Source organism: Arachis hypogaea, chromosome 13, assembly GCF_003086295.3.
Source record: "Arachis hypogaea cultivar Tifrunner chromosome 13, arahy.Tifrunner.gnm2.J5K5, whole genome shotgun sequence".
NCBI classification, from domain to species: Eukaryota; Viridiplantae; Streptophyta; class Magnoliopsida; order Fabales; family Fabaceae; genus Arachis; species Arachis hypogaea.
Genome location: NC_092048.1, coordinates 137,010,028 through 137,021,642, shown reverse-complemented (window position 1 = coordinate 137,021,642; position 11,615 = coordinate 137,010,028). Strand labels below are relative to the sequence as shown.

Genomic DNA, 11,615 nt, shown 5'->3' with positions numbered 1-11,615 from the left:
AATTTTTATTAAATTTGTTTAGGTTAACATACATAAATTTTTATTTTGAGCATATAACTTTATTTAGGGTAACAAATACATACATTTCAATTTTGAGCATATATATATATATATCCAGCAAAATGTAATAATGTAAGAAAAATATTTTAAAATAGAAAAGAATACGAGAGATTTTGACAAGAATTAGAGGAGAGAGATAATTTTATTGAACAAATTTTTAAGAAGAAAAGATACAATTACTAATTTTTTTATTGTCAATTATATTTCTATTAAAATTAGTAGTATCAAAAAATATTTTAAATTTAATATTATCAAGAAAAAATAAAAAAATTATATAAGGACTAATTTGATTAATTTTTAAAATTTTAGAAATGAAAATGACTTACGTCTGAATTTTCAAGGACTATTTTGATTATAAATAATTTTTTTACATGTCAAGTGCCACGTGGCATGCCACGTGTCACTGACCTGACACGTGGCATGACAGGTGTCACCGATCTGACATGTCAACCAATCATCTTGTGACACGTGGCATTAGCCCTCCACGTCATCATATGCCACGTGGCACTTAACGTGACACGTCATCATCCAACTGACGGAAGGACTAACATTACCAATTTTAAATTTTTCGGGGACAAATTTTATTATCTTTTTCTTACGGGGACTCATTTGAAGATCGGGCTATCTTTCGGGACCAATTTGACTATTTACTCTAAAATGAAATGTCTAAAATTATTAAAAGAAAACAAATAATATATCAAAATTAATCATGATCATCCAAAAAAAATGATATAATTATACGTACATGTAAAATAATTAAACTCTATTGATTAATAAAATATAAGAATGTTAAAAACTTTAAATTGTGGTTGCTACCACATAATAATGGGGATTGGAGATGAGAGAATGACAAGAGGGAACAGTTAATTGGTTATTACTTGTAGAAACCACACCACCGTCATCACAGTGTCTGGCTTGGCTTCCTCTGCTCAATTCGCTCATCTAAATTCTCCACCTTCTCTGAACTTGTACGCTACTCTCTTATCTTACCTCAATTTTTATTCTCTCTCTCTCTCTCTCTGTCGTTTATTATTAAAATACTATTTTTTGGATTTTTTTTTATATTTCTGTGATTGGAAGTATGAACTTGGGCAATGAAGGTGCCAAATAATGATGTATAATTCAATCGGTAGAATAGTTCTTAAGGATCATAACTCGGAAAGAGGAATGTGGTTGGGAAATTCATCTAATGCTGGAAAATCAATGAGGAATTCTTAGATCACAAGATATTGGGGGTAGTAAAGCTATAGTCAAAGCACAAAATAGTATTGGGGGAAAATTTGAGAAGAATGGTGGTTGATATTATGATAGTGGCTGGGTGGCCACAAGAAGTGGTGGTGGTGATTTTGGGTACTGATTAGTGGCTGAGGAATTGACGTGATCAATTTGGTGAGGTTGAGGTGATGGTGGGGGTGGATTGACAAAAGTATTTGAGGTTGGGGAGGTGGTGGCCGATCATTGAGGCAAGAAACTACCATTTCATAGCTAGTTGTATGTGTCCTGTATTGCTGTGTAGATGTAGGACAGTGACTTTCAGGATTGTGGCTGAAGAAATCGGTTTTTGGTAATTGCGATGCTATTGAAATGTCAGATTTGTTTGTCGTTAGGATTTTCACATCGCCTAGAGATAAGCCCTGGAAAGCCATTGTAAGAGTTTGGGCATCCTCCATTTCATGAGCTAACTTTTGGGAGTGAACTAAGTACATTATCCTAATATTTTTTTGGTGACTACATTCAATCCTAATATGGTATCAAAACTTATTCTCTATTTGTTAATTGGGATGAGTGTTTTAAGATCACTATAAACAGTATTAGTTTTTTGCTTCTTGTAAGTTGTAACACACTAGTACACTACAATATGATCATATTATATCAATATAGTTCATATTATCTTATGGCCTAGTATATTTAGATTCCTTCAATTAGCAAGATTAAACCATTTCCACCATCCATTTCTCTTATACTTCTGTATTTCTTCAATCTTTACTCTCTTTAATAAGAACAACTTGACTTACAATTCTTGTTTGTTTACCGTAGCTTTTAGGCCTATGTTTTATGATCCTCACCTTTTTGACTTGATTTTACCATTTCTGTTCCTCCGTTGTGTTCATACTAAACAAGTAGCAAACCAGAAACATGTCTAGTGGATATACCGTAGAAGTTACCAGTCTATCGCCAAAAGCCACTGAGAAGGATGTGTATGACTTTTTCGCATTCTCTGGTGCAATTGAGTATGTCGAAATTGTCAGGTAATACTTGATCTTTATCGCTTTATCAGGTTTGTAGCATGCTGTATCTTGTATGGGCTATGGGGTGATTCTTGATGTTCCCTTCTTTCTATTGTCCATAGTTTTTAAAGTGAAACTTAATTTCTTTCTTTTTGTTGCTTTGCTTCGGGTATATTTCAACTTGATTGCTTTGCTTTTTCTCAATACATGAATCAAATTCAGACATGATTCTTGACACAGTACAATGGTGTTGTTTGATTGATGCACCCGATCCCACCTAGAGTAACAATACTTTGTTGTTATTGTTGTAAAATGCTATAGATCAGACTCCAAAAAATGTTCATTTTGGATACGATTTTCAAATTTCCACTGGTACTGTGTTTTAATTAGTCATGACAGAGATGATTACTATTTCCCCGGTTGCTAATTCTTGCAGATGAGTTGGACCTAGTGTGTTAAAATATGCTATAAAACTTGCTTATAATATTGTTGAATACAGGTCTGGTGATTATGCTTGCACTGCATATGTGACATTCAAAGATGCTTATTCCCTAGAAACTGCTTGCTTGCTAAGTGTGAGTATTCATCAAACTCATGTTCAGGACCGATGTAATTCTTAAGCTGGTCACTGATAAGTTATATGATTAATGTGTTGTGTATACCTTTCTACATAATTTGATGTGTTAGGGAGCCACGATTTTAGACCAAAGTGTATGCATTACTCGCTGGGGGCAGTATGAAGATGAGTTCGATCATTGGAACCGGCCATCCTATAACCATGACGACGATTCATCAACTGTATGTAGTTGTATTTCTTTCATTGGTTTTCAACCACCAATAGTTGTAGCTTTCTATTGAATGTTCATGGTCTAGCTTGTCCTCTTTCAGACGCTACAAAGCCACCAATTTGTTTCCTCTGCCGGAGAAGTAGTTACAGTGACTCAAGAAGTTGTCAAGACCATGATAGCAAAAGGGTATGTCCTCAGCAAAGACGCATTAGCCAAGGCTAAGGAATTCGACGAGTCCCATGGGGTTTCAGCCACGGCAACAGCAAAGGTAGCCGAGCTGAGCCAGAGAATCGGCCTCACCGACAAGTTATCAGCTAGCTATGAGGCCGTTAGATCCGCCGATCAAAGGTATCATGTATCAGAAACTGCCAAGTCAGCTGCATTTGCCACGGGACGATCTGTGGCTGCAGCTGCGAACACTGTAGTTAATAGTAGCTATTTCTCTAAGGGTGCCTTCTGGGTTTCCGGTGCTTTAACCCGGGCAGCGCAGGTTGCTTCCGATTTAGGTAACCGTGGAGCTAAAAATTGAGCCATTGCCATAAGTTGATAGCCATAATCATAACCATAATTCAACTCTCTTTTCTTGTTTATCTTTTTTCCCTGTTCTGAATATAGCTTGTTATTATAGTATTGTTATTAGTATAGCTATGCATGCTTCATATTTTGTATATACATATGAACAGCTGAACTTACTGCTTTATGTGTATTAGTATTATGATCTATTACAAGACTACAATGTCATGTGTAATTTTATTGTCTTGATGTGATTAGTAAGGTAAATTTAGCTGCATAATCATTTTTTTTTCTCCTTAACAAACTATGCACCAAGGGGTGATGCAATAGAATTGAGCTGAGTCAAACAGCGTATGCACCCACATCAGTGCTCCTTACGTGGCCTTGTTTTATTTATATATATATATATATATATATATATATTTGTTTCTAATAGTCAAGCTTACCCTTTGATTGTTATTTACTTTAAATATTATAAAAGCAGAAATTGGGACACTTTGAATGCAAGTTAGAGTGACACTTAAATTCAACTATTCAACCCTACGATCTGGAATGTTCAGATCTGTAGATCCAATGGTCCTAATTAAATCAAACGTCAGATTCATATTCCAAATTTCAATGACCTCATACCCTTTGGGTAGAAAAGTTCCAGTGTAAGCGAGACCACAAATGTTGAATTTGGTTCCACGGCACTAAAATTATGTAACCCAAGTTGGTAATATAGAATAAAAAACAAAAAATGGTTGTTGATAAAAAATTGTTTAGTTTTAAAACCGAGTGGCGAGTATTCATTGAGTAAGGATTTTTGCTATGACATTGATTAAAGACTTTAAAATAAGGAATTTAAAGAATTAATAAAAAGAGAAAAAAAAAATTAAAACCTTTTCCTGCCAAACCCAATAATTTCCCATTTCTCACTTTTAGTTTTGATTCCATTGTACCAAAATAAAGTTAGACTGAATCACTGAATTGATTACCCAGCATTAGCACTCTCTTACAAAATAAGAGCAAATTATTTGACTAATTTCATAAAATTACACATGTGGTTAAGATACTGTTTCATGAACTTTTACCCCCCCCCCCTTTGGGTATACCTACTATTATCATTCAATTAACCTGCTTTTGTTCGCTAATTCTTTTTTTTACTGCAACTTGATGAGCACTTCCTTAAGCTATAAGTTATTCAATCACGCACCGACAGTTCTTGATTCTGAATCCCACCTCGGAATTTATTTCTCTCTTTTTACAAAAAGTGCATATTTATTGACAATTTTTTTTTATTATGAATGATGTTATATATATAAATATTTTTGTAACTAAGTTCAATCAAATTAGTATAAGTCTAGCAGAAAAAAATACACACATATGTTAGCATTTTTTTGTCTGTGTATTTTGCAGTATATAAATTTTTATTAAAAAATATAATAATTTATTAATATAACACAAATTTTTAAAAAATTTTATATATAATATAAATTTATTAATATAATATAAAATTTTTGTATATAATACATAAATATTTGTGCATAACACACAAATCTTTACACAAATAGTACAAATTTGGCGCTTAGCTTGGTTGTTTTATTATATTCTTTTTTATATAAAAAAGTGAAAATTTTAAGTAGAAAATTGTGGGAGTCATTGTTTTTTTTAGGAAGCAATTAATGAAAAAGTTTAAAAAATTAGTAATTTTATTAAATTTTAGTCAGTATATATAATTAATAAAAAAATAAATAATTTTATATTATTAAATAAAATCTTACATTATTAAAAATATTATTAATAATTAATTGATAGCTACAAATAGCTGCTAGCATTCCTCAGCAATTAATACCAAAGCATTAGCAATTATGCCACGTGGCAGATGAATCAGACGCCGATGTAGAATTCTTCACACTGATGCAACGTAGCAGATCTCGCTTGCACCGAGAGTATGGTAGCCTCCAACCTTGCACCTATTCTTCAACGCCTTCTCCTCCTTCGCCCGCCTAATTCCCAAATTTGACTCTCTCATTCTATCTTTCAGATCAAAAAATCCAATTTCAACGATAAACCCTGGAATAGAATTCTATCCTTTTCTCGTTTTTCTTTCGCAATTGGATCGAAGTGAATGTACACGAGCATTGTGACAAACAGATCGTGCGCATTGCGATTGGTAGCTACTGAATCGCGTTGCCGGTCATGGCGGGGAAGTCTGACGCGGTGTCCATCCGCGTTCCGTACAGGAATTTGAGGGAGGATTCCGCCGCGCATGAGGTGGAGCTGGTCGGCGTCGAGGACGTCAACCATCGCCGCCGGATCGCGCAAAACTCTCACTCTCATGATGGATCTCCGATCCCTCCTACTCCGCCCAAGAACGCCAGATTGGTCCATCTGGTACTCAGTTGCACCGTCGCCGCCGGCGTTCAATTCGGTTGGGCCTTGCAGCTCTCTCTCCTCACTCCTTACATACAGGTTGAATTGACCTTTTTTTTAAATATGTTCTGATATTGTGCTTGATTTCTATCCAAAAGAAAAAAGAAGGGGAGGGGGGGGGGAATGTGCTTGATCGGATCCTTGTGAGTTAGATTCTGAGTTCTTTTTTCCCTTCAATTGTTTAGAGAATGGGGGCATGTTGCTAAACCTCGGGAGGTTTTGCTTTTTGGAGTGAATGCTGACTTTGAAAAGAGTATGGGAATTGAAATTTTGGGTTTTGTTTGCTGTTGCTAGAATCTAGTTGCTACGGTCGGTGATTGAGGGTTACTGGGTTTTTTTTGAGAGCGGATAATGGCTGCGAGCTTGTGATTTTAAACAGTAGATGAAGCTAGTTGATTTGTACGGGTCAATAAATAGATTTCTATATAGGCTTAATAGTTTGTACGGGAAAGCTTCGTTGCACTATCTTTTATTATTGTACCTGCATTCTGTAATTTGCATAGTAGGCTAAAGTATAATGCTGTTAGCTCTACCGTGTACCTATGTTATGTGCTCGTCTGATTTAAGTTCTGGGGATTTATTAAATACGCACCCGTTATTGTGATACTCTTTTCCTTTTGTTGCCGGGGGGGGGGGGGGGGGGGGGGGGGGGGGCTTGTCTGCGGAAACTTTGTTCAACACTGTTTAGCATTCACCAAATCGCCACTGAAGTGGTATTTCAAAGTTGTCACTTCACAAGCCGTTGAACGCAGATTCTCTTGAGCTCTAAGCGTATCAATTGCAATTGGCCTCAGAGGAGTATTTCTATTATTTAGTTATTTTAGTTGCATAAGAGGTGTATCTGCTTGCATGGTTTTCTGCTTGACTTGTTTTGGACGATTATCCTTTTTTTTAATATATGCTTTTGGTATTAACTAATTTGCTGTCAATGTTTAATGTGTCTTTATAGCATTATCTTCAGCTTTCCAATTAACTGTATACTCATTTTTGGTGCAGACGTTGGGTATAGGACATGCATTTTCTTCATTTATCTGGCTCTGTGGCCCCATTACTGGCCTTGTGGTAGGTGATATAGTCTTGCTTTATTTTTAAATTTTTATATTAATTTTCTTTAAAATTCTTCTCATGCCTGTTTTTTTCTTTTGCTCCATTAAATTATATTCAAGCGTCTATGCCGTTCCACTGAATGTTTATTAACTTTATAACATATATCTATCTATGGAATATGGGTGTTGGTCTGGACAAATCTATGATTCGTTACTGGATTGATTTAAACATGCGAATTACAAATTTGTATCACCTTTTGTCACAGGTTCAACCCTGTGTTGGTATATGGAGTGATAAATGTACTTCGAAGTATGGTAGAAGGCGTCCATTCATTCTGGCAGGATCCCTTATGATTTCCTTGGCTGTAAGCATCAGTGGTCCTTATTGTTTACATCTGGGTTACTTTGACACTTAATTTCACATTAGCTAAATTATGTCTTGAAATGTAGGTGATATTAATTGGGTTTTCTGCAGACATTGGATATTTATTCGGGGATACAAGTGAGCATTGCAGGTTTCCCTTGCCATCTGTTCATTCTTGTTTACTCTTTTAGTTTTACCACACTTCTGCTTTTAAAATTTCACGTCTATGAACCTACTTAAATACTAATGAATTTTATATTTTTGAAATTCTAGCACATTTAAAGGCACCCGAACAAGAGCTGCTCTTGTATTTATTCTTGGGTTCTGGATGCTGGATCTTGCCAACAACACTGTGCAGGTAAGGTCAAAGAATTAGAATGTGCTTCTTTCTGTTATCTTTATATTGATGAAAGAAAGTAAGTTTTCTTTTATGTTTTCAAATTTTAATTTGTAGGGGCCAGCTCGGGCACTTTTGGCTGATCTTTCAGGTAGAACTTGCTTATTTTACATGCTTTCTTTGTTCACGTTCTCAACAATCACAATGTGGATTCTTGATTTTCATCTTGTATTAAATACTTTCTTGATATCGACAAAACATCATGATACAATAATTTTCCTATTATTAGGTCCTGATCAACGCAATGTAGCAAATGCTATATTTTGTTCATGGATGGCAGTTGGCAATATCCTGGGATATTCTGCTGGTGCTAGTGGAAAGTGGAACAGGTGAGGCCTTGCTAATATTTCGCACAGTGCTAACTACATAAAACTCATTGCTCATGTTCCTTTGAGAATGGCATTTTGTCAATGATGAAATGTAGAGATAAGCCCCCTTATTCATGCAAAGGTCACTAGTCATGGCATGTAATTCTAGCAATTAAAGCCATCTAGCAGATTTCCTTATGAAATCAATTTGTTTGAAACAAGTCACAATAATTTGTTTTACATTTATATGCTGAAGAGTTATTATAACAGAAGGGACTTAGGATGGTGTAGAACAACTCTTGTGAAGGGTCTCTCAGAAGAATGAGGATTCTATCTTTTACAGAAGCATGCTTTGTTTACCATATTTGTAATTTGTATAGATTTTACTTGAAGTTAATGCTTATTTTCTGCCCATTGATATTATTTGTTTCTTACCTGAGCAGATGGTTCCCTTTCCTGACAAATAGAGCTTGCTGTGAAGCCTGTGGCAATCTTAAGGCCGCATTTCTTGTTGCTGTGGTGGGTTACTATCTGATATCATTTTATATATTGTCAGATCATATAAGAATATATGACTTTCAGGGTAGTGGATATAAAGGACTAACGTGTTTGTTGTTAGGACATCATATAATAGGATGACTACACAAAACTTTTTGTACTATCATCATATCAAAATTAAATCCTTAAATCTATGTATAGTTACTTTTCACTAGTGGAATCTAATCGACAACGTCAGCAGGTTTTCTTGACATTATGCACACTTGTCACCCTATATTTTGCTGATGAGGTTCCGCTTACTACAACTCAGCATCGTCGCTTATCAGATTCTGATCCTTTATTGGATGAACAACAACAAAATGGCTTTGAATTCTCAAAATCAAAGCCTTTATCAAATGACATCAATGGAAAGATAAATGAGGATCACATTGAGAAAGATGTAGAGCTAAAACATGAGAATTTGCAAGCTGGGGAAGATCATAATGAAAACTTTATGGATGGACCTGGAGCAGTATTAGTAAACTTATTGACAAGTTTAAGGCATTTGCCACCTGCAATGCACTCAGTGCTTGTTGTAATGGCTCTTACTTGGGTAGGTACTGCAGTACATACATTATATACATTTCTACATTTCTAAAATGGTTGTGAATGTTGGTTGGCTTGTGCATATGCATCCCACTTGAGATCCTTCTTATGTTTCCTTCAACCCTTTGACCTTTGTTACTTGCAGTTGTCATGGTTTCCCTTCTTTCTGTTTGATACGGATTGGATGGGGAGGGAAGTTTATCATGGAGATCCTAAAGGGAGCTCTGCTGAAGTAGGTCTTTATGATCAAGGTGTTAGAGAAGGTGCATTTGGTTTGCTGTTGAATTCAGTAAGAACTCACAATTTGAGCATCATTTTTTTTAAACAGGGGAGAAAGAAAAGGGGAGGGGGTTTTCTGAAGAGAATTGTCACGAAGTTTTTACCAATAATGATCAGTGACTTGTTTATTTTAAATTAACTTTGTTTCTTCCTGTGTAATCATAAATCTTACATTGCATTTATGGCTTGATAGATTGTCCTGGGAATTAGCTCGTTTTTCATTGAACCAATGTGTAACTGGATGGGTGCAAGAATAGTATGGGCTGTTAGCAACTTTATCGTCTTTGTTTGCATGGCTGGCACTGCTATAATTAGTCTGATTTCCATCCAAGATCACCCTGGAGGTATTCAACATGTAATTGGAGCAAGTGAAGGAATCAAGGTTGCTTCCTTGGTTGTGTTTGTTCTTCTTGGTTTTCCTCTTGCGGTAAGTCCTAGGAATGCTGTGGCACCAAACTCTTCACTTTGCCAGTTTCCTCCTTTACCCAACCAATCTTCTCTACCAATTCTAGTTTAGTTCTGTTAACATACCTGAAAGTTCATGACAGGATAGATTTCCCATATTTTGATTGCAGATTACCTATAGTGTTCCCTTTGCTGTCACAGCGGAGCTGACTGCTGATTCAGGTGGTGGCCAAGGTTAGTATTCAATGCTGAAGATGTGTGCTTAATATTTGATCAGCTAAGATAAGTTTATGATTTCATGACATCCAATTGGTTGTGCAGGATTGGCTATAGGAGTTCTAAATCTTGCAATCGTTGTTCCACAGGTAATTTATTATTCTCAAGTATTGTTGTTATGAGTCCATTCATGGGTTAGACTCTTTTGAAGTGACATAATCATGTCTTTGAAAAAAATAGTGTTATTATTATTGCAAGTTTGATTTCAAGTTCCATTTGTATGTCTGTTCACAGTGAAATATTAATTATGTGAAGTTTGGTGTTTTGATCTTTAATATGCAATTAACACCTTTATCCATACTCTAAAAAGAGCCGCCTTCATCCTCTAATCTTTTTGTTCTCGTCATCATTATTTTTTGGATAAAATTCCAGTCCTGTAATTAATGATAGGATAATTAAAATTTAATATCACTGAAGGACCCATCTATCTAAAAATAACATTGTGAAGATCAAGAGAATGTAAATTTTGTTAAAGGAACCTGGGTAGGATTTTCCCGTTATCTTGTTACCGATTTCAGTTATTACCTACCAGTTTCATGTTCTTTTTTTCTTTTGTGGTGTATGGATGGTATCGCACTGTGGCCAATCGATGGTTGCCTTTATCTTGGACTTTAGTAGTAGTAGGCTATATTGGTTGTCCCTCACTCACTAATGGGATCATTTGTATTTTACTAGTTAGAATTATTTGTCAAAATTCTTCTTTAACGTATTGTTGATTTCTTTAGATGGTCATATCCCTTGGTTCTGGTCCATGGGATGCTCTCTTTGGTGGCGGCAATGTTCCTGCCTTTGTTTTGGCATCGATATGTGCTCTAGCAGGCGGCATTATTGCGACTCTCAAACTGCCAAATCTATCTAACAGTTCTTTCAAGTCTTCAGGATTTCACTTCGGCTAACGATGAGGTGAATCAAATCTGGTGATATTTTTACTTGTACATGGCCCTCAGAAATTGGAAGAACACATAAGTTTGAAGAGCTGCTGCAGTGCCCATGTATGTGACTCTGTATGTTCCTTTCCAATACACAGAAGTAGAATCCCATATTCAAATTCATTCTTTTTACCCCTCATTCTGGGGTGTCTGTATTTTATGTAATGTTAACTGATAGCACAATAGAAAGAAAAAGCCACAGGTGCATATAATAATACTTTTTTTTTGTAATGATTGTTGTTCAGCCATTAGTGATTATAGTTTCATAAGAAATCAATTTTGAGAGTTGTCTCAGTTGCTCAATAAAACACAATGCTGTGTCGCACAATTGATATTTTTTCTCGCAATTTCTTCTTTCATGTAAATATAATTAAAAGCTAATCTTATAGGGGATTATCTTTGTATAGCTTTTTAATTTACATAAGTTTAACCAATTTATATTTAATTCGACGAAAAAAATTACTTGTATTTACTTGTTTCAAGGATTCATTAATATCATTATTGCAAGTGTGTTAAATGAGTTG

The 11,615-nt window shown here is 35.3% G+C and overlaps 2 protein-coding genes across 4 annotated transcripts; both read left to right on the top strand.

Annotated features, from left to right (window-relative positions):
• Positions 1–782: 782 nt before the first annotated feature.
• LOC112791913 (binding partner of ACD11 1) lies at positions 783–3,824 on the top strand. Of its 2 annotated transcripts, none has more exons than XM_025834946.3 (5): positions 783–1,028; positions 2,185–2,309; positions 2,788–2,863; positions 2,976–3,086; positions 3,177–3,824. In XM_025834946.3, exons 2-5 carry the CDS (start codon positions 2,197–2,199, stop codon positions 3,603–3,605), a joined length of 729 nt encoding a protein of 242 aa, XP_025690731.1. In that variant the 5' UTR covers positions 783–1,028; positions 2,185–2,196; the 3' UTR covers positions 3,606–3,824. The 2 variants fall into 2 exon arrangements, with proteins under 2 accessions (XP_025690731.1, XP_025690732.1); XM_025834947.3 differs by having other exon boundaries at positions 888–1,028; positions 2,182–2,309.
• A 1,594-nt stretch (positions 3,825–5,418) lies between these two features.
• Positions 5,419–11,399, top strand: LOC112791912 (sucrose transport protein SUC3). 2 transcript variants are annotated; one of them, XM_025834943.3, is made up of 15 exons: positions 5,419–5,525; positions 5,616–6,043; positions 7,001–7,066; positions 7,317–7,415; positions 7,501–7,565; positions 7,688–7,772; positions 7,869–7,902; positions 8,041–8,140; positions 8,563–8,638; positions 8,859–9,209; positions 9,348–9,491; positions 9,675–9,908; positions 10,057–10,120; positions 10,208–10,251; positions 10,888–11,399. In XM_025834943.3, exons 2-15 carry the CDS (start codon positions 5,771–5,773, stop codon positions 11,056–11,058), a joined length of 1,806 nt encoding a protein of 601 aa, XP_025690728.1. In that variant the 5' UTR covers positions 5,419–5,525; positions 5,616–5,770; the 3' UTR covers positions 11,059–11,399. The 2 variants fall into 2 exon arrangements, with proteins under 2 accessions (XP_025690728.1, XP_029153090.1); XM_029297257.2 differs by having other exon boundaries at positions 5,420–5,520.
• Positions 11,400–11,615: the final 216 nt, after the last annotated feature.

Bases quoted from the DNA above. Each gene is read 5' to 3' on its own strand.
- LOC112791913 (XM_025834946.3), top strand. From the start codon at position 2,197: ATGTCTAGTGGATATACCGTAGAAGTTACCAGTCTATCGCCAAAAGCC. The intron at 2,310-2,787 runs GTAATACTTGAT...TGTTGAATACAG, and splicing joins GAGTATGTCGAAATTGTCAG to GTCTGGTGATTATGCTTGCA. The intron at 2,864-2,975 runs GTGAGTATTCAT...TTGATGTGTTAG, and splicing joins AAACTGCTTGCTTGCTAAGT to GGAGCCACGATTTTAGACCA.
- LOC112791912 (XM_025834943.3), top strand. From the start codon at position 5,771: ATGGCGGGGAAGTCTGACGCGGTGTCCATCCGCGTTCCGTACAGGAAT. The intron at 7,067-7,316 runs GTAGGTGATATA...CTTTTGTCACAG, and splicing joins GCCCCATTACTGGCCTTGTG to GTTCAACCCTGTGTTGGTAT. The intron at 8,141-8,562 runs GTGAGGCCTTGC...TTACCTGAGCAG, and splicing joins GCTAGTGGAAAGTGGAACAG to ATGGTTCCCTTTCCTGACAA.